Genomic DNA, 20,393 nt, shown 5'->3' with positions numbered 1-20,393 from the left:
GGGCATCAGCTCAGTACTACCTACCATTTCTCCCTACGGAGTTCTCTCCCGACTCTTTTGCTTCAAATACCCAAATCTCACTTTGTGTAAATGCTCTTATTTTCTCACGTCGTACCTACTGATGTGACTGAATAGGCATAGGCTTGCCGGCTTTCGAGGCGGTGAGGACCATGGGAGCGGACCAACCGATGCGCAGTAAAAGAAGCTCATGGTATACTTCTGTGTATGAAAAATGGGCAGGTACATTATGATTGAAACAACAGCCAATCGTTCATTTCGTTCCCCAGGCAAGCCAGGATATCGACCGACGCGAAGCAATCATCAGTGCTGGATATGCTAAGAGAGGCAGCTCTTTGCTTGCCCTTTTTTGGCCATCCCCGTGGGACGCTAATGTCGCGGGGCACCCATCCGATTACGGAGCTTTTCAGCAGTCCCTACGACCCAGATGAGGATAAGTTAGAATGCCTGCCATTTGTTACTCCGTACTCCACAAGTTGGAAGAGCTGCGACTTTGGAAGTGGAACACAGTATTGCACGACCTAATTAACCTTCTGTTGAATCCGAGTATGATGAAAGAGTACCAATTTAAGAGAGAGGTATATAGGTATTTACACACGCTCGAATCTTGAAACAAACCAAATCTTTCATCTTTGTTCAACTCGGAAAATCGACGGACTTTGTGAAGACGCCAATGACCAATCATAATCGAAATCTTAGAGGAGCGTCACGACCGCACCGTGGACGGGTGTTCCAGCATTTCCGGTCTGGAATGAGCCGGTGCTGGCATTCTTCTTGAGATAGCAGTTGCCCGGCGCTCCGCCTTTCAGCGCAATAGTCTTGTTCGTCCACAGTGGAATGAAACTCACTCCTGTGCAGGTAGTGTTGTCATTACTTCCAAACATCCGGGGCGCGTATGTGGTCCAGGACGAACAAGAGTCCATGCATGAATTGAAGTCCGGCACAAACAGGGACATTAGGACAGGCGCATTAACGTCTTTACCGCACCTCATGGTGAAAATGGTGGAACCCAGCACTGTTTGGACGCATATGTTGGTTAACCTTCGTCACGAGATTTTCAAGTTGAGTACCAATCCATAGCTGGTTCCTAACTCACACTCAAATGCAGTGTAATCTTTCCCGTTGACGGCTGTAGGGTTGCTACTACAGCCATTGTCGATCACGGCGGTCGTTGTCGCCGCAGGTGCATTTCCTGTCCCTGTTGGGAACGATTTTGACGCCATTGATGCCTCAAGACTTTGAAGTTTATCGTTTGCTTCGTTGAACCGAGCCGTTTGAATCCCTGTCCCACTAGCCAAACCAACGACGGCGCCGATCAGGACGGCTATGATGACGCTCAAAATGAACACGATGACCGAGCAGCCGCACAATGTTTTCTTTTTGATCTTTTCTGCCGCAGGAAGCTCCATATGGGTCTTTTCCGGATTGAAGACCATCGTGCTTCCTGCGTATGTGCCGTTGTGGCTGTCATACCCCCGATCGCTACCCTGCGCACCATTATATGACGTTTGTGGTGATGACCATGGCTGTCCTGGTTTTGATGTTACCGGGGTCGATCCATCGTTGATGTATCCTGGTTGGTGTTGTGACGGAGCTTGCCAGGTGTGAGCTTGGTGCTGCGGTGTTGGTACAACCTCTGGGTATGAGGCAGAAATGGGCTCAGGGGCATCACTATACTGCAAAGTGAATCAGAAAAGACGCCTCAGACGGGCTTAGTCGATAAGTGCGTTCCGAGAGACGTATGATGCCCTTTTTTATGGGCAGGTATGCTTGCACTCGCAACAATAAAAGAAAAGAAGAAGAAATAAAGAAAGGATTTTAAAAAATCAGTTACCAACCTGCGGTGCCATATTTCAAAGGAACGCCTGCATCTACTTCCTGCCTAATTTTGTCTTGAACCTGGCTGACAGCCAAGGACGACGATGGAACAGGCGCAGAGATGTGGCGAAAGTGGGTTTAAGAACTGGAAGTGAGTGCCGGATCGCATTACACCAAAAGGGGGGAAAGCCACCAGTAAAATAATGACCAGGAATTAATATAACCTGACCACATTATTTTTTTTACAGAGAGGCACAGCCTGGCCCATTTCAACGAATAGAAGCTGTGGATGCTGCGGTCCTAATTTCCAATCCTTGACGGCCATCATACGGGGTCGCCCATAACGGAGTCTGATCTCGTCGTTTACGTCCTCAGCTGAACTTGCGCTAGGCCACGGGAAGACAAAAAGCTTAAGAATGGAACGGCAACAACAAAGGACCCCATGTAACTGGTTGGAGCCCGCCCCTCAGTAAGAATGTAAGAACGTTACTCGCGTGCGCTGACTGTATTGCCACAAAATAACGAAGGGGCCACCACAGCGGGTCGGTATTGGCCCTCTCGTACACCGCAAAGCTTATCGTGACACAATAAAGAGATTATTAAATATGCATGCCGCCGTAGACCTCGATGTCGTGAAACCAGCCCTATCCTATCGATCTCCCACTCCGGCTGGGTCACGAATTCAGGAGGCCTGAGCTAACACCCTGGTTGGATGTTTGTTGCGCAACGCGAAAGGTTGTATCGGGTTTGAGAAGAGAAGAGAAGAGAAGAGCAGGGGTACAGAAGAATGATAAATAAAAGGCCAGAACGCCGTGCGTTATTTTTCTCAAAAGAAGCCAAAGAAGTATATATATCAAGAAGCATCGAATGGGAACCCGAAAATCACGAGAAAATAAGCTAGGCACATATGCCCTACGGTAGCTGCCTAGGCGTGTACCATAAGTAAGGATGCGGAAGCTGCCGAGACAAGGACATAAGCTTGTAGTGTAATAACATCCACTCTCAAGACTGCGCCCAGAATACACGAGATACATCTATCATTTTTTGATATTCTATTTGGATACATACCACCACCTGCTGGCAACTTAATGACCCTGACTGGTGTGTTTGTCCATCGGCGCGCGGGTTTAGCGCGGACAACGTCGGCTCCGAATCCGAGCTTAGTAGACGATACTCTTTAGAAAGCCGATAAACTCTCGTCAAAATGCTCCCAAGTCAGGAAGATATTCGGCGATGAATGAATGTCGCAAGGAAGCCGGAAAAAAGGCAAAATTCACGGGTTCGGCGAACACATCCGCTGTTCACAATTGACACTGCACTGGCAAGACTGGATCCATTGCATTGACAGACAGAGATTTATGGTAGAGACCCGTGCGGTCGGCGCTTGGCGCGTCCAGCCATGTCGGCCGGCAGTGGGCCGATGGCTGGCTTGGTTCTTGGCTGGGAGTCCGGGACGCAAAGAGGGTGGGGGCGGGCCCGGGCGTCCCTGGTAAGATAGTGGGGCAGACCTCCCACTTTACCCTGAACGTTGGGTTGGAAACGAATGGCGGGGCTCATGAGATCACCGCCTATTTCACCCTGTCCCCGTTGCTTTGTGCTGTTGGCAAGGCTTCTATTTTCTAAGCATTGGGAAGATTCTATATCTGATGACATCAAATCCATAGTTAACCTCGGTACCTACCTTACTTGCAAGGCCTTACTCACGGCAGCTCGGAGTAACATCAGATGTCGGATTCTGATGGAGATTGCAGCTCCGATCCAACGCAAGGTTTGTAAGGTAGTTAGGGCACGAAGGGCAGAAAAAAAAAAAAAAAAAAGGTTCATCGCAGACCCTACCAAATCCTTGCTGCATGCTCCAGCACGAATCAAGCTGCCCAATGAAATTATTCTACCACGTAGCTTCAGCAAACGAAACGCAACCAACTACTGCTGCTGTTACTTGCGGCGGGGGCCGTCCACTTGTTAACGCGGTACTTCTGCACCCGCACATGCTGCGAAGCCAACGGGGTTCCTGCAGTCGTACTACTCTATCTCCTCACCCCTCGCTAAGCTGCGGCAACGCCTGAATAGTGAGGTTTAGGTTTCTTTGTCCGACCTAGGAACGGCCCCATTCCCGACAGATCGCCAAGTACATCTTCAACGTTCTCTTTTCTCCTTCACCTAACCCGTCACTTAGGAGGCATTGGTCTTGGTTGTGTCTTTTTTCCTTCCTTATCTTCTTCTTCCCTCGTCGGTGAAGGGGCACTGCTGAGTGCGAAGGAGGGTAGATTGGTCTGCCAGGTCTACAGATACAGGTTGCCAGAATGTAAGTCCGCACTTATTCCCATCGGACCAGGACGATCAGCGCCTTTGACTGAATCCGAATGCTGCGCTCACCGCATTCGTCTGTTGTTGTTTTTCTCTCGTCCTTGATATCACAACACATGCCGACCCTTACAGTTTTTTTTTCCCTCGGGTTTGCGTTTATTTGACCGACATACCCCGAAACTTGGTTTCAAGGAAACCTCCCTCTCCGTTCTGCCATGACTCCTAGCTGCTACTGAGCCTGGAGACCGCTCATTCCTCCGACCAACGCCACCTACCGTTGTTCAAGATCTCCTTTGGAGCTCGCGAGATCATCTTCAACCTCAGCCACACAAAACCTAGCTCTTAGTATTGGCATTTTGGCAGTTCGCCGCTGACATTCGGACTAACGCAGACTTTTTTTTCTTTCTTAGCTCATAGACGTTTCAATTTTGTCATCGCCAACGAGGTTCCGTATTATTATCCAAGAGGGGGTTTTTTTTTTTTTTGTGCACTTCTTCTTGGCATTCGCATCATTTTTACTGTCAAAATGCATATCCGGGATATGTTGGCCGAGACCGAGAAGACGGGTAAACCGTCTTTCTCGTTCGAGTACTTCCCTCCCAAGACGGCACAGGGTGTGCAGAACCTGTACGACCGTATGGAGCGCATGTACCACTTTGGCCCCAAGTTTATTGACATCACCTGGGGTGCTGGTGGCCGCATTGCCGAGCTTACCTGCGAGATGGTCACACAGGCGCAGACCTACTTTGGCCTCGAGACTTGCATGCATCTCACATGCACCGATATGGGTGTTGAGAAGGTCAACGACGCTCTTTCCAAAGCATACAAGGCTGGCTGCACCAATATTCTCGCCTTGCGTGGTGATCCACCACGTGACAAGGAGAAGTGGGAGGCTGCCCAGGATGGCTTTAACTACGCCAAAGACCTCGTATCCCACATTCGCAAGACGTACGGAGACCACTTCGATATCGGCGTTGCCGGCTACCCTGAGGGTTGTGACGATAACAAGGACGAGGACCTGCTTCTCGACCACTTGAAGGAAAAGGTCGATATGGGTGCCTCTTTCATTGTCACGCAGATGTTTTATGACGCCGACAACTTTGTGCGTTGGGTTGGCCGAGTACGCGAACGAGGCATCACCGTCCCCATCATACCAGGTATTATGCCTATTGCAACATACGCCAGCTTCTTGCGTCGGGCGAACCACATGCAGGCGAGAATCCCCGAGGAGTGGTTGCAGCGCCTTGAGCCCATCAAGACAGACGACGCTGCGGTGAGAATTGTGGGTAGGCAGCTGGTTGTGGAGCTTTGCCGGAAGATCTTGGCCGCCGGCATTCACCACTTGCACTTCTATACAATGAACCTCGCTCAGTCGACGGCCTTGATTCTGGAGGACCTTGACTGGCTGCCATCGCCAAACAAGCCGCTCAAGCACGCCTTGCCCTGGAAGCAGTCTCTGGGTCTCGGACGACGGGAGGAGGACGTGCGTCCCATCTTCTGGCGTAACCGCAACAAGTCGTACGTTATGAGGACCCAGGACTGGGACGAGTTCCCCAACGGGCGCTGGGGTGACTCCAGATCTCCGGCGTTCGGTGAGCTTGACGCCTACGGCATTGGATTGCTGGGAACAAACGAACAGAACAGGAAGAAGTTCGGCGAGCCGAAATCGGTGAAAGATATAGCCACTTTGTTTGTGCGATATGTCCAAAAGGAAGTCGACACGCTTCCGTGGAGCGAGTCCCCACTTGACGCAGAGGCAGAACAAATCAGAGACGACCTGATCGATCTTAACTTGCGTGGGCTGATCACAATTAACTCGCAACCCGCCGTTAACGGTGTCAGATCAACCCACCCCATCCACGGTTGGGGCCCACCAAACGGCTATGTCTACCAAAAGGCTTACCTAGAGCTGCTTGTCCACCCGGCCATTTTTGAGCAGCTCAAGGAGCGAATCCACGACCACCCGGACCTGACATACTATGCCGTGACCAAATCTGGAAATCTGCATACCAACGCAACTTATGAAGGACCCAACGCTGTCACATGGGGTGTTTTCCCGGGCAAAGAGATTGTACAGCCCACTGTTGTCGAGAACATCAGTTTCCTGGCCTGGAAGGATGAGGCTTTCCAACTTGGAATGGAATGGGCCCGTTGTCATGATCAAAACACTCCCAGCCGCATTCTGATCCAGAGCATGATGCAAGAGTGGTATCTTGTGAACATTGGTAAGTATCCATACCCAGTTTATCTCCAACAGTACGTACGTCATGGCTAACTAGCTACTTTTCACAGTGAACAACGATTTCCATGCGCCACGGACCATCTTCGACACGCTCAAGGGCCTCACTGTTCCCGATATCGACACCGAAATCGTCCCGCCTGCGCTTCCCACTGCCGTCCCTGAGGCTGCTGCCATCAACGGCGAGCGTAATGGCGAGCGTAATGGCGCGCAAGCCAACGGAGCTACCGCAGCTGTTACTGCGTCTTGACAGTATAGCACTTGTCTGATTCTTTTCATCTGTCAATCCTTTCCCTCTTTCCTGGGCTCACTTCGCATATTTATCATGACTTTTTTTGCAGTATATTATCAGCATTTCTTACGGCGTTCCGGAGAGGCATTTTCCTCTCCGTGGTGTAGACTTTTTCAACAAAAAGTGAAATGGGGGCGCATACGGGGGCTTAAAATCAGGATGGCCCCACTCGACTGAAGACTGGGACCTAAAAACGGAATTATTCACTAAGGAGTAGGGCGAAGCATGCATGTATATCTCAACGATACCCCCTTATTTTTGGACATGAGGCAAATACGAACAAAAAAAAGACGAATGTTAGGAATATAAACCTTTATTTTCTGGAACACTACCTCGTCAAGTGTGCCTGTAAATTGCAAGGGGCTGACATTGCGGTGCGCGCAAAACACTCGCGGGGTAACAGGTGAATGGCTGGCGAAATCTTCCTCAATGTTCCTTTTCCAGGCAAAGTTGATGCATGCATGGTAAGTATGACCATTTCGAGCTTGGTACGATTGTTGCTGGTAAAAAACATGATGCGAATGAGGAATTGTACGATATGAAGCAAGCTAGCCATGTCCCGACGCGAATCAAATGGAGAGTTGGGTTGTTACAAGCAGTGATTTACTCTGTGCCGGCTGTACCCCGGGTCTCGTCCCGCTAAGAGGCCACCAACCAATCGAGTCTCGGCGTTAATTATAGAGATGCCGAGAACGGAAAGCTGGCTGGGCGACCGCCCAACTTCACATAGCTACCTTACCTACCTACCTAGGTACCTACTTACTCACGCAGTAATGGAAGTTAAGAATTTGGGATAGTAACACTGCCTCGGGATGCAGAAACTATCGGCTGCCCACTTGTCGTGGGGATGGTGGCTTTGACGCCTTGCTGGGTAGTCAACCAGATCTGGTTCACTGGATATGTCACAAATAGAAAGAAGTTCGGGTCAATTTGACAGGGGGGAAGCGAACCTTTTTTTGTAGTTAGGTATTCATCTCTACCTACAGGGCTTGATCGTATATGGTATTTTCTATTAATACAACTCTTGAAACAACCCAAATCATCTCGGCTTTTGATATGTACCGTTAAACCTGGGGTACGCACTGATTACATATCTACATGAGAATTGAGACCTACAGGGACAAGAGGAGATGTGGAGAGACAATGTTAGTCTCGTCGTTGGCTGAAAACAGACATGTCATTGTCATGGCTAAACGCCACACTTCTTTCAGATCGATGACCAGCAAGTTCAGTCAAATGGCCAGTCACAAATGTCATGCAAGTCATCGGGTTTTCTCTTTGCTTCTTCCCAACTCACAGATGGATGGACTTTCATGTCTGTGGTCACTAGTCGCCCGGCAAGCCCGGGGGCGTTTTCCCAACAGCAGGTGCATAACTGTACGGTAGTTAGTATTCGTATAGTACCCGACACAGACCAGAAATCTTGCCCTTGGTCAGTTGCAGACACTATTTATACAGGCCTCACGACTTGCGAAGAGTGCTGGTTTGCCTTATGTGGGTTTCCAGCAAATTGGTCAAATCCAGAAAAGACAGAAAAAAAGAAAAGAAAAGAAAAGTAAACCCAATTATGTCTTTTGCCTTCGTGTTCGTGCTGTGATTTATCCACGGTATAATAAATCGCTGCCGGTCGGGGTTCGGGTGGATCTTCATCATTGGTCTCATGTTGTTGGTGCTGCCCTGGTCCTTGCGGGTTCGGCTTTGTTAGAGATTTGCTTTTAAACTACCGCTGTCACGGCACTCCATTAAAAACCTAGCGACCGTCTGATCTCCGATCTCACCGCTGCTTGCTCTCGCAGTGTCGGTTGCACGATATAGTTATCCGTAGGTATGTCGTAGGTAAAAACCACTGGTGATTACGTCGTATGTAGGGACAGCCAAGGCATCCATACCGGAGAGGATTGAATTGGCTTTGCTCAATCTAGAACTATCTAGTACTCCCTAATTCCGTGCGGGCGCGCTGCGACGCCAAGGTCTACTGTAGAGTTACCTAAGGCCTTACCTCTGCAGATACTTAATCTACAATATGTACCGGTACGATGCAGGCAAGGCTGGTACCCCCCCCCCCCCCCCGCCCCAACCTAGGATAAAGTGGCAGATTAAACTTTGGCACCGAAGAAAAGAACTTGCCTCGGCAACCAAGCAAAACAAGCAAAAGAATAAAAATTTACCAGCCCCTACTTTAACCTTGTCAAGGGTAGGTGCCAACAGACAGTGTAACCCCTGTTGTAGCTTTGAAAGTGACATCAGCGCTCCCACTCCAGCCGCCTGACGAAAAGGAGGGAGGAAGGAACCACGGGACCCCGATTCGCAGACTGGTTGATATCACCTGCTGCTGCGCCGCTTGATTGGTTTGTCTGAAAGACGCGCGAACACGACACAATCGACTGCCGTTTTGAGAAACATTTCTCAGACAATCGAACACGAAGAAGCGTCTAATCTACAGACCCGAGAGGAAAAAAAAAAAAAAACAAAGCACTATCTATACCTTCACAAAAAAAAGGCACCTCTCCTCCCCACCGGCGGGCACTTACTAGGGGTTGCTGGCGCACCTTCTTTTGCCGCTCTGCTCGCTCGGTCGTGCCGCCCTGCCCGCTGTTTGCCGAAACGTCCGCACCTAACGCCCACATAGGCTCCGACCGCCAAGTCAAGCCGTCCAAGCAAAAGCCACGAAGCCAAGCCCACGACAACGAGTGCGATTTAAACCGCCCTGTTGATGATCCACAAAATACTATGCTGCTCCTACATCAGATTGGAAGCGTCAAGATAGGCGAGGTTGTGCGCTACACCGTCACCTACACACCCTCCAACGACCGCATCCTACCCTCGCCCGAGTGTCTACACCTGCGAATCAGGAACTCGTCCTCCACCGCCTTGCGCGCCGCCTTTGTCCACGGCCCTTATACCCTCTCCGTCGCCGCTTACCCCTCGCACTACGATCCAAACAAGAAGTTTGCCCAACCCCGTCGGTATGGCGTTCCCGAATTCGAACCCATGCTCAAGGCCGGCGGCTCATGGGCCTGCCGCCTGCTCGTCCCAGATACCATTCGCCAGTCTGCCGGTTCCAATGTGACCAAGGGTTATTTTGGCGGAAGCTCTACTCCGACAAACCCCACATCGCCTGGCGTCCCGCCGGGCATGGACCTTGAAACGCAACCGCCGGACTCGGTGTCATGGATCATTGAGGTCTCGAGCCAGGTGATATTCTCAACCTCCGCTGCCGTTCACTACGAGATCCTACTAGCTCGAGACGAGAAGTCTCTTCATCTGGGCATTCCGGGCGTCTCCGTCATCGGGGGCTCCCATGTCCACCTGCCGCAGCCTGGAAAGATCAGCGATTTCCAGCCGCCGCCTCCTTCGCCACACGACGAACTGGTCCAGAACAATCAAAGACCTCAAAAAGGTGTCTTTTCAAGCGCCATCTTCATCAAGGTTGAGGACACTGCTGCGTTGTGGGACACCCCAAAGCTGGCGAGTTTCGAGGAGCCTAGGAAACTGAAAGACAAGGTTGGGACGTCGATACAGCCAAATGGGGAGACGACAGGGACTGAAATCACACAACCAGAAGCACCAGATGCCCCTCCAAATGCTGATACCACTAGCCAAGCTCGGCCATCAAATACTTGCCAAGAAGAAAGCAATAGAAAGAAAGCGCCTGACAGGCGTCAGAAGGTTCACCTAGTTGTTCTGACTCACGGGCTTCATAGTAATTTGGGAGCAGATATGCTGTTTCTCAAAGAAAGCATAGATGCCGGTGTCAGACAAGCAAAGATTGATGCCAAGCAAAGGCGGGCAAGAGAGGCTAGGGAAAAGCGGGAAAGGGAACAGACGAAAGGGAAGAGCCAGGATGAGACGGCATTGAATGAAGATGGCTCTGGTTCAGACACTCCAAGACCATTACATCAAGCCGAAAAGAGCCAAACTCCTGCCGAAGCCGAAGTCTCTGATGATGAGGTCGTTGATGACGATGAAGAGGTGGTCGTGCGAGGCTTTTCTGGTAATGCAACTCGCACAGAACGCGGCATCAAGTACCTGGGTAAAAGACTTGCCCGATATGTGCTTTCCATGACTTACCCAGACCAGCCGTATCTGCCCGCATCTCTGGCGAATGTCACGAGTGGCGGGACATCGGCTCACAAGAACAGCAGCATCCGCAAAGAGCCAAAGGAAGATGATCTGCGAGCCCACCGCATCACCAAGATTAGCTTCATAGGTCATTCTCTTGGTGGCCTTGTGCAAATGTACGCGATAGCCTACATTCAAAAGCACTCGCCCCAGTTCTTCACCCTCATCGAACCCGTGAACTTCATTGCTCTGGCTTCGCCTCTGCTGGGACTGAACCATGAGAACCCACTCTATTTGAAATTTGCACTCGACTTTGGATTGGTAGGCCGCACAGGTCAGGATCTTGGCCTGACATGGAGAGCCCCAACAATTGCGCGAAGCGGTTGGAGCGCTATAGTCAGCAATCTTGGAGAGAACGCACACAAGAAATTGCTTGGCGAGACGGAGGAATCAAAACCGTTGCTCCGTATCCTTCCTACGGGGCCGGCGCACCTCGCGCTCAAGGCCTTTCGCAACCGAACCCTATATTCAAATGTCGTCAACGACGGGATCGTACCGCTGCGGACCAGCTGTCTGTTATTTTTAGACTGGCAAGGAATTGGACGCGTGGAGAAGGCGCGCCGCGAGGCTGGCCTCGTGGAGACTGTCGTGGGCTTTGGCTGGTCGGAGCTAATGGGCGCCAACGTAACGTCCCCGAGGTCAGCATCATGGCCCGTCAATACTTCTGAAGATGAAGACGACGGAAATGATGAGACGAAGCGGAAGAAAAAACATGGGCGGGGAGACAATGGTTCCTCGGGTCTGACGATTGATCCCGGCGGGACAGGCTCTCCATGCGAGGATGGTGCATTGACACCACTTGCACCCAACTCACACGAGGTACCCCAACCCTCTGGCAACGCTATTCTGGAAGACGATAGACAGAGCATCAGGTCCGTGCCGACGACCTCATGGGCTGGCATGACATCAGGCTCAATGACAGCCGCCAACCCATTCACAGGCTTCTTCAACCTCTTCCGGAAAGACGAGCCCCCAAAGCCTTCGCCACCCAACCACAAGCAGGCCAAGATACTCAAGCGAAGTCAGACCCTGGCCAGCGAAGCTTCGAACTTGGCATCATCCTCCACCTCGAGAGTCACAACAGGGCACGAGCTCAACCATGAGGGAGAAGACAGTATGGCTGCGCCGCCGAGAACAACTCTGTTCGAAGCGGCAGGTGACCTGCTGAACCCTAAGCTGCCTTCTGTCGAGTACCTGATTGATCCTTCGAAACGTCCTCGCACCATCTTCCACGACCGTGTATACCACCCTAGCGACATACCGCCCCCGCCACTGAAGAAGCGCCCATCGTCTTCATCCAGTCGCCGTAAAAAGCCCGCCCGAATCGATTCAGCAGAGACTGGGGTTTCTACGTCGTCCAAGAGCCCACACTCGTCCCCAATCACATCGCCAACTACCCAGTCACGCAAGGGTTCCCTGGGGTCATCAACTAATGACTACGACGATACAGCCAACACCAACCCTGCGAAGGGGCCTGATGAGGTTATAGATAGCGCAGGAATGCGCGTTGAAGAGAAGATTGCCAGGGCTTACCACCGAGGTCTTTCCTGGCGCAAGGTCCTTGTCAAGTTGGAACCAGATGCGCACAACAACATCATCGTCAGGCGCAAGTTTGCAAACGCCTTTGGATGGCCTGTAGTCCAGCATCTCGTGGAAGCGCACTTCAGCGACTCGGCTGTTGCACGCAAACCGGACAGCGCCGAGCCCAGTACGGAAAGAGCGAAGGATGTTGGCTTGAATCCAGACAGCCATGGCAGGGAAACAAAGCAGCAGCCCGAGACTGCACAATTCGATACTTCGATCCAGTCTGCGACATCCGGGACACATTTGGACCAGCAAGTAACCAGCAAAACAAGCGCTGCGCAAGGCGGTGATTTTGGTAAACTCAACCCTGAAGCTCTGTCAGCTCCGGACCTAGACCGAACCCTAAGCGAGAGACGTGAGGCTACGGACAAGGTCTCTGAGCTGCCGAATACCCCGCCCAAAAAATCCAACAGTATTCCCTTGATGAGACACGGAAGTGGCAGCAGCAATAGCAGCAACGGTGGGACAAGCCCCGGCAGCCGTAAAGTTGGGGACGAGTCGGCGAGGCCTGCTTACGACCGGCTAGACTCGATGACGTGGAGCGAAAGAGACTGGGCCGACAGTGACGACGACAGCGAACTCGAGATCGGTGCTACCAATGGATTCCTGGGACAGGGATTGTTCAGGAAAGGCACATCGAAGAACGTGACTTCTAGCTCTGGTGACGCCGAGGGCAACGGCACTGCGAAAGTACACGGGGCAGGCTGGAATTGGACTGAGAAGATTGTCGGCAAGGGGCCAACCAGGAACAAGGCCATGTCCCCACGGAGTCAAGCGTTTCCTCCACAGTCTGGCAGTGATTCTTTCGAGATCGGAAGCAGGGCTGCGGCACAAACCAAAGCGGCACAGAATGATGCCGATAAACCTGCACAGCAAGCTCAATAACTGAGCAAGTAAATAAGCAGTACATGTATTACGGCGCCGATGTAGTTTGTTCGACCACACTTTTTTTTGACGGTGGGAGTAGTGTAAGGGCGCTTCTTTCCGTGTTTTAGTCTGTACTTTTTTTTTTTAGTATTCTATATGAAACAAAACTTGGGCTCATGCTCTCCCATCCACGCAATAAAACGTCTGGAATCTAAATGTTCAATTTCATTGACATCTTAACTTGTGATCAAAATCGGATGCCTGACATCCCTTCTTATTCTGTATTATCTGGCAAGGTATCATTGTACGTATCTTTTTTAATGCGTATCTTCAAAGCACAAAAGGCATCTGCAAATAGGTATATAGAAACACCAACGCCGCCAAAAACAAATAAGGACTCTTTTGGCCTTTTTGAAAAAAAAAGAAAGTAGCCATTGCTGGGCATTTTCTCATGTTTACGCGCTAATGTGCCATTCCATGCGCCTCTTAAACGCCAGGTGATGATGTCCGTGATGAAACGCCCCCCCCCCAGAATGCAGAACGTGAACAAGTAACAGCAAGATAAAAAAATAATAATAATAAAATAAAAACAGTTGCCTGTTCACATGGAGGATGCAAAGCCGCAAAAGAGGCGAGTAGTCAAGGTTTCTGCCATAATGTGGGCTTGTTTTGATCCCGAATCGATATATGGAAGCCGCCATTGCTGTCTTCTCCTCCGATTTGCCAAACCAGATTGCACGTCACATCACCATATGTCTCCGTCCCCCTCATCCCTCGCCGCCGGGAGAGGATTCTTGCGGGGGCGACCGCGCTTTCGAGGTTGCGAGTTTGACCGAGGACGTTTTTTACGACCACCCGGCGTGCCGGGTGCCTTGCGCTTCCGTCCACGAGCACCACCGCTGTCTGGTGCGTCATCATCTTCATCCTCGTCGGCACTGGGTGTTGCTGGCCCGTCGCCATTCATCATCTCATCGTCGTCATCATTGTCTGCAACCTTGAAGTCGCTGTCCACGTTGAGAAGCTCCACGAACCTGCGACACTGAGACATCATTTGTTCTTGCGAGGACAGAGCAGACATTGTCAAGTCGAAATCCTCCCACAGCTTGTTTCCCGTCACAGTCTGCACTCTTGTAGGAGTCTTGCTCAGATCTTTCGCCAGAGGCTTGCCTTTGCCCTCTGCGGGCCGACGTTCAGCCCTGAGCCCGTACTGGCGGCGGAGGTATGTCCTTGTCTCCCAGGCTGCCGTGAGAATCATTGATCCTGCAGTGAGTCGTCGTAGATGGGCAAGGTCAGCCGGCGCCGCAAAAAATGACGTACGAGAAGCCCCAGATCCGTCGTCAACGCCAGGGAAAGCTCCAGGCGGCGCGGTAGCATCGTCCCTCCCGGGTGCTGCGTCATCTATGCGAATCTGAAAGATGTCAGATTCTATCGACTGCGCAATGTCGGCTCCTCTTCCAGTGACCAGTCTCTCAAGTGAGTTGATAGCAAGCTGAAGCTCGCCAACAGTGGCGTAATCAAAGAAGGCGAGGTTTTCCACGAGAAACCTGGAAAACTCAACATGGTGGGGAAGCGGCTGTCCATCGTCGACGTTGAGCTTTGTGGGGTCAAAGTCAATCAGCGAACAGAGCTTCTTGAGGAAGCCCTGACGGTTTTTGGTCTTGCTGATGCCAAGCAACTCCATCATGAGGTGCATTTTTGATACAAAGGTTTCGTCCTTGACGTGCAAGGCACCCCTCGCGTCTTTAATCTTGTCTCGCTGATACTGGAAGACCGACTGAAGAGCTTTGGCATATTCGCGTTCCAATACGGACTCGTGCTTCTCGTGTAACAGCTTGTGGGCCTGGTATGCCAGATCCGATATGTCGCTCCTCGGGCACGTCTCCAGCGTCATCATGGTAACGCCTGTCTCTTTCGGGTGGACCAGGCCTTGGCGAGTGATACTGGAGAGGACTTCAACGGCCAGGAAAGCCTGGGAGTCGATGGTTGCCAAGGCTATACGGGTAAGGTCTTTCAAGAACCGTTGCGTCGTCGCGCTGGCCACATCATCGTAGTTTGTACCGCCCATAGTCGTGAGCTCCTTCTTGCTTACTCCGCCCTTTTTGACGCCTGATGCTTTCTCGTCCTGTGAAGCCTGCTCCGAGCGGCGCTCCTCTTTGATCAAGAACTCACGCAAAGATGTCATGACGATCTGTTCGAGCTCTGCTTCACGTTCATCGAAAGCTTGCTGAAAGGCCTGGTAAACATTGGCGCTGACGTAGTTGCGCGGATGATTCTGGCAAATCTTGCCGATTGCATTCAGGGCAAAAGTGCGCACCTCCTTGGGCTTGCCACTCTTTGTAAACGGTATGATGATATCAACCATGACTTTTGAGGTTGAACCCTTGAAGTCTCCAAGTTTAGCCCTGAAAAGCTCCCTGTGGGGGTCTAGGTCGCAATGTTTGCCAATGAGTCCCAGAATCTGCGCGTAACGCTGTGTTTTGCTAAGCGGCCCCAGCGCAAAAGTTGTGGTTTTTTGGAGGCCCCTAAGCCCTGCCAGCGCTGAAATTGCCAGCGCAGCAAGTTGTTTTGAGACGCCGGTGACGACACTGATAATCCATATGCACGCTATCACATCGTCGAGCAAGTCGTTGCCCTCGATCGAGGCCACGGCCGGTAAAAGTTTTGCGCGAATCTCTTCCAGAAACTGTGCATGATGTTGAGCAGACAGCTGAGGTAGGACCTTCCGATAAATACCGATCACCGGCCGAGCCAGCGCCATGTCTTCGGCAGACATGTTCTTCGCGATAGTTGTTACCTGTGGTTTGAGCAGCCTGATCTGCTCAAAGTCAAAGAGACTAGGGTTTGCACCGGCGAATATCACGAGAACTTGGAGAATCTCCTTGGCCGCAGGCCCTGAAGAGTCCCCAGAGCCAGCCCCTGTTGTTGCGACCAGGTCAAACATGCCGGCCACCAATTTGCGACATGCCTTGGAATTCTGTGTGACCGTTTTGTAACCAGGGGATAGGACGGTGCGAAGGACCGTCTCTAGGCTCCTGCCGGCAGCATTGTGTGACCTGACGGTGGTCACCATCAACGATATGTGTTCTGCTAGTGAAGTCTTGTCTTCAGCAGTGGATTCTGTATTGTAGAAGGGAAATATCCACGTCTCCTCGATCGTTTGCCGGGCCAAGTCACGGATTCCTTCGTCTTGGTCCATAGCGACACGGAACAACAGTGCACTTGAAATTTGACTGCGGATCCTGCCATCAGTCCGACGGAGGTAGATTTCTTTGGCAAGTTTCATTGCTCGTTTACGCACACCGAGACCGTTGTCTTGGAATCGGTCCACAACATGCGCCGCCATCTCAGTCTCCATGCTGGGGCGGAGTGCTATGCACTTTCCAATGAGAGCAAGAGCAGAATCCCGCACCTGAGGGGAGCCGTCTTCTAAATTGAAAAGAATCATGCGCACCACCGGCGATTCGCCGTCCAAGAGCGTCGGGTCGGTCTCAATGACCTGGTTGATGCTCCTGAGACTCTTGCTTTTGACAGTGGCCTGGTCGCTAGTCATGGAGTTGACCAGAATGTGGAGCATACGCGGCAACAGCTTGCATAGCTGCAACTGCTGAATGACCATAATGTAGGAAGCGCGTGCCTGGTGTGCTGAGACTTTTGGAAACGTGTATTTTGTCGAGATCCATGTGCTGTCTTGTACCATCATCCGTAGGCGAAAGGCAAGGCGTCCAAGCTCCTCTTCCATCTCCGGTGAGACAGGCTGGGAGTTATTGTTATCCATCAGCTCGGAGCCAACTGTTGCGAGAAGCTGTGCCCACTGGGCAACAATGAGAGATATAGCGCTTTGTAAATGTGGATCTGCCTTTACTCGACTCTCAAGATATTCAAGGATCGCCCGATGGGGACCTGACCAGTCAGATAGCTGGTCCAGCCCAGCCTTGTCTGCGGCGGCTGTCGTTGAGGTCGCAGCCAAATCCGCCAACTTGTAGCTGAGGGGGTCATCAACCTCGGTGCTGAGCTGTGCAACCACCTTACGTAGCTGCGAGGTCAGTTTGGTGATTGCAGCACACATGACACCAAGTATTTCCAACGCCATATTTTTGGCTGGGGCAGGGGTGCGTTCTGCCTCGATCTGCGATATCATCTGGAAAGTAAGCTGTCGCAAGAGCACTTCGGCCGCCGGCCAATCTGTCGAGTCTAAGCAGGTTACAAAGTCGTCGACAAACAGGTCGAGCAGGTTGCGATAAGGCGAGTCTCCTGTTTTGGTTGACCTGAGAGCCCGACTGACGATAAAGTTGATGACATAGGCGGCATTGTGGCGTGCCGTCTCAGCTAGAGGAGCACCTACGTCCTTAAGCTCGTGCATAGCCAGATCTGGCTGCTGGGCTGATTCCTCCTCGCTCAGAATCCCAGAGGTAAAGGTGCCTAATCGCCCATGGCGGGTATTGGGATCCTCCTCCCCTTCACCGTCCTCATCCTCCTCAGATGTCACTATCGGTTTAGCTCTTGACTTTGATGTGTCCACCCTGCCGGCGCTACTTTGCACAAGCCTCATGATCAGGGCTGAAACCGGCTGGATTGAGGCTCCGTCCAGCAGTTTGTATTGCCGGGCGCTGTGCTTGCCTATAGGCAACTTCTCGAGCGAGGTGAGGAGATCGTTAAAAATCCCTTGCCTTTGAGCTGGATTCATAATGAATATTTGAGAAACCATATCCATGGCCACCATTCGCAGTCCGTCAAACTTTTGCACGCCCACCAACGACTCGCGCTCGCTCGAAGCATTCTCAACAAACATCAAATGAGTAGACAAGTACTCTAAAGTGCTCGTCACGGTCTCTGAGAGATCAATAGTACTAATCAAAGAAGACATGAGCAAATACAGGCGCTGACAGCTTGTGAACACGCCGGTGATCGCTTTCTTGTGGGGTACAAGCAGGCTGAACAGTTTTTGTGTAGGCCCAGACTGTCGAAGCTCTGTTATGGGCACCACTACACTGTCCATAGTATTCTTGAAGATGTTGACAGCCATTTGGATGGTATCTTCGGAATAAAGCTGCCTATCTTCCCGGCCACCAGCCATTATTCTTAGACTTGTTCTCGCTGCTTTGAGACCAAGGTCAACGTTGGGCAGTTGCGCGATCCATGCTAGTACATCTTCTTCGCCCCAAGAATCATCAAGCTTGATGTCCAAGCCCTCCGCAAATCGCAACGCACCGTCGCTGAGTTTCTGGACATGCAAAAGCTCATTCAAAGGAGCATCTGCGAATGACCTTAAGTCGATTGTCTTTTCGATAAGATTGTGGGACTTTTGCTGCGCCGCGATGGTCATGGTCGGCGTGTCTTCACTGACCAGAAAAACGTGCTGGTTTGGCGTTGATTGGTTGACCAACTTCCGCTCAGCAGCGAAGACATCAGACAAGTGTCGCCGCAGGTCCCTGAAAGCGGCATCTGACTTTTCCCGTTGGTTGACATCAAGATCGTAATGGGCATCATCGAATGTATTTTGCGATATCTTTGGATGAGACAATATTGCTGGAGGCTCGACGTAGTCCTTGTAGTCGTGGTATTTATCCTTGTCTTTAACTTCCACAAGTGGAATGTTCACTTGTAATGATTCGCGAGGGCGTTGAGCTGCACTTGAATGTGAGCTTGGGTCTGATACATCTCTTTGCAGCTCATCCTGGTTTTCATGAGTTCGCGTTGCTTGTGCTGCATCCTGCCGCGGATCAACGCTGTCCGGAGAATGCCCCTTGATCTTTGGATGAGCGTCATCGGAGTGCCAGCTTCTCTCAGTCGTGAATCTTGCAGTGACTGTTGCCGGCTCCTCTAACTTGACTGGGGTAACCGTGATAGAGTCCCTCATCGACTGGCTCGGAATCGAAATCTCGATAGTCGCATTGTTCCGGGAGTGTGCCGTCTTGTTTGCTGCCGCAAAAACGTCAGGTTTCTGGTGCTCCGACTTGATGTTGACTCCGGACGATTTTCGTTTCTTTTTGGGGGGCATCGAGGGCGATGCGGAGGCAAGCACTGCAGGGGATTTGACTCCATTGAGCCCAAGGGCGGCATTATTATCGGGGGGCGAGTAGCGAAACGAGACATTCGTCTTATCATAGACCAATTTCGTGAATGGAGATAGCTTTGAGGCGAGGCTCGGGCCGGAGGGGCCGTTTGCGGAGGTCTTTGGCCCTTTGAGAAAAGTGCTTGAAGGATCTTCTGTCAACTTATGTTCAAATTACCCAGTCTACATGGATGGGAGCTTACAATGGTTTCGTCACATTGGAGTTAAGCACTTGTTGAACTTGGTGCACAGCATGATCTGTTCGCTTCGACATACTGTGGTTTTGCGCCGCATCTTGGTTCAGGTTGTCGTATTCGTGGCGAGAGACTTGCTCTGAAATGCCAACGCTGGTGAATCCAGAGCCCAAAGTTGGGTTTGGGACGATGCCTAGAGAGCGGTGACGAGGTTAGCCGCCGTGTTGAGGGGCCGGCCCAATAGCGACGAGACAGTGGATCTCACCCGAGTAAAACGGCGCGACAGAGGTGAACGGTGAGAAGGGAAGCGCCTCGATGAGAGTGAATGGGCGGGTGAAAGGCATTGGAGGGGCGCCCGCGTTGTCGGCAGCAGTATGGGCCATGTCATTGTTGATGACACCCGAATGCGCTCCCGGCGGCGGTGGGCTAGCCATCTTTACAAACGGCTGTTGGGCATGGCCCGTCGCAAACTCGATATTCCTCGCCTGATCCACTTCATCAGCGGGTTCGTTGGGAAGAATGACGTTGTCGGTTGTCTGAATGTCGTTTGGTTTGGTGTAAGCAAGGTGAGTGAGGCCAATCTAAGGTCAATTTTGATTATGGCAGGTGCGTTTGTATCCAAACGCAGGTCGGTTGATTGCTCGCGTCTCGTCGCGGTGAGCTGTGCCGGCTGCTAATTAGGTTAGATTAGAAAAGGGAAAGAGCAACCAACATCAAATTAGAGTGTTTTGGCCCACTTTTTAGATGCTTTTACTGACCTTGACTCTTTCTTGGGACTTATCGATAAGCTCAGCGTTACTTGCCGTCCCCGCTTGGTGTGGGAGCCCTGTGGCTCGCACTAACTCTAGCAGGGATCAAGGTTTTCCGTTCAAGTAGAGTCCTGGACGTTTCCTTCCACCA

General features: G+C 51.5%; 5 protein-coding genes across 5 annotated transcripts; 3 read left to right on the top strand and 2 right to left on the bottom strand.

Moving 5' to 3' along the window:
* Positions 1-499: 499 nt before the first annotated feature.
* Positions 500-1,988, bottom strand: MGG_01729 (uncharacterized protein). Its single transcript, XM_003714679.1, has 3 exons — positions 1,857-1,988; positions 1,115-1,694; positions 500-1,033 (listed from the first exon to the last, which is right to left on the bottom strand). Exons 1-3 carry the CDS (start codon positions 1,866-1,868, stop codon positions 714-716), a joined length of 912 nt encoding a protein of 303 aa, XP_003714727.1. The 5' UTR covers positions 1,869-1,988; the 3' UTR covers positions 500-713.
* A 1,247-nt stretch (positions 1,989-3,235) lies between these two features.
* Positions 3,236-3,885, top strand: MGG_15761 (uncharacterized protein; the record flags this gene model as incomplete). The annotated part of the gene is made up of 3 exons (XM_003714678.1): positions 3,236-3,325; positions 3,530-3,604; positions 3,742-3,885. 3 exons carry the CDS (start codon positions 3,236-3,238, stop codon positions 3,883-3,885), a joined length of 309 nt encoding a protein of 102 aa, XP_003714726.1.
* Positions 3,886-4,669: 784 nt separating this feature from the next.
* On the top strand, positions 4,670-6,632 carry MGG_01728 (methylenetetrahydrofolate reductase 1; the record flags this gene model as incomplete). The annotated part of the gene is made up of 2 exons (XM_003714677.1): positions 4,670-6,368; positions 6,436-6,632. The coding sequence occupies 2 exons, from the start codon at positions 4,670-4,672 to the stop codon at positions 6,630-6,632; spliced, it is 1,896 nt and encodes a 631-aa protein (XP_003714725.1).
* A 2,065-nt stretch (positions 6,633-8,697) lies between these two features.
* On the top strand, positions 8,698-13,460 carry MGG_01727 (uncharacterized protein; the record flags this gene model as incomplete). Its single annotated transcript, XM_003714676.1, has 3 exons — positions 8,698-8,705; positions 8,846-8,868; positions 9,175-13,460. The coding sequence occupies 3 exons, from the start codon at positions 8,698-8,700 to the stop codon at positions 13,263-13,265; spliced, it is 4,122 nt and encodes a 1,373-aa protein (XP_003714724.1). The 3' UTR covers positions 13,266-13,460.
* On the bottom strand, positions 13,453-20,156 carry MGG_01726 (uncharacterized protein). The gene is made up of 3 exons (XM_003714675.1): positions 19,759-20,156; positions 19,503-19,686; positions 13,453-19,441 (listed from the first exon to the last, which is right to left on the bottom strand). Exons 1-3 carry the CDS (start codon positions 19,925-19,927, stop codon positions 13,993-13,995), a joined length of 5,802 nt encoding a protein of 1,933 aa, XP_003714723.1. The 5' UTR covers positions 19,928-20,156; the 3' UTR covers positions 13,453-13,992.
* Between the last annotated feature and the right edge of the window lie 237 nt (positions 20,157-20,393).

This window comes from Pyricularia oryzae, chromosome 2 (genome assembly GCF_000002495.2).
Source record: "Pyricularia oryzae 70-15 chromosome 2, whole genome shotgun sequence".
Classification (NCBI taxonomy): domain Eukaryota; kingdom Fungi; phylum Ascomycota; class Sordariomycetes; order Magnaporthales; family Pyriculariaceae; genus Pyricularia; species Pyricularia oryzae.
The sequence above is the reverse complement of the archived record's forward strand: the minus strand, read 5'-3'. Positions and strand labels throughout refer to the sequence as shown.

Coding starts and splice junctions, on each gene's coding strand:
- MGG_01726 (XM_003714675.1), bottom strand. CDS start 19,927: ATGGCTAGCCCACCGCCGCCGGGAGCGCATTCGGGTGTCATCAACAAT. Junction 19,687..19,758: donor TGTCGCGCCGTTTTACTCGG/GTGAGATCCACT, acceptor ACCGCTCTCTAG/GCATCGTCCCAAACCCAACT. Junction 19,442..19,502: donor TCCAATGTGACGAAACCATT/GTAAGCTCCCAT, acceptor AGATCCTTCAAG/CACTTTTCTCAAAGGGCCAA.
- MGG_01729 (XM_003714679.1), bottom strand. Junction 1,034..1,114: donor AGATTACACTGCATTTGAGT/GTGAGTTAGGAA, acceptor GCGTCCAAACAG/TGCTGGGTTCCACCATTTTC.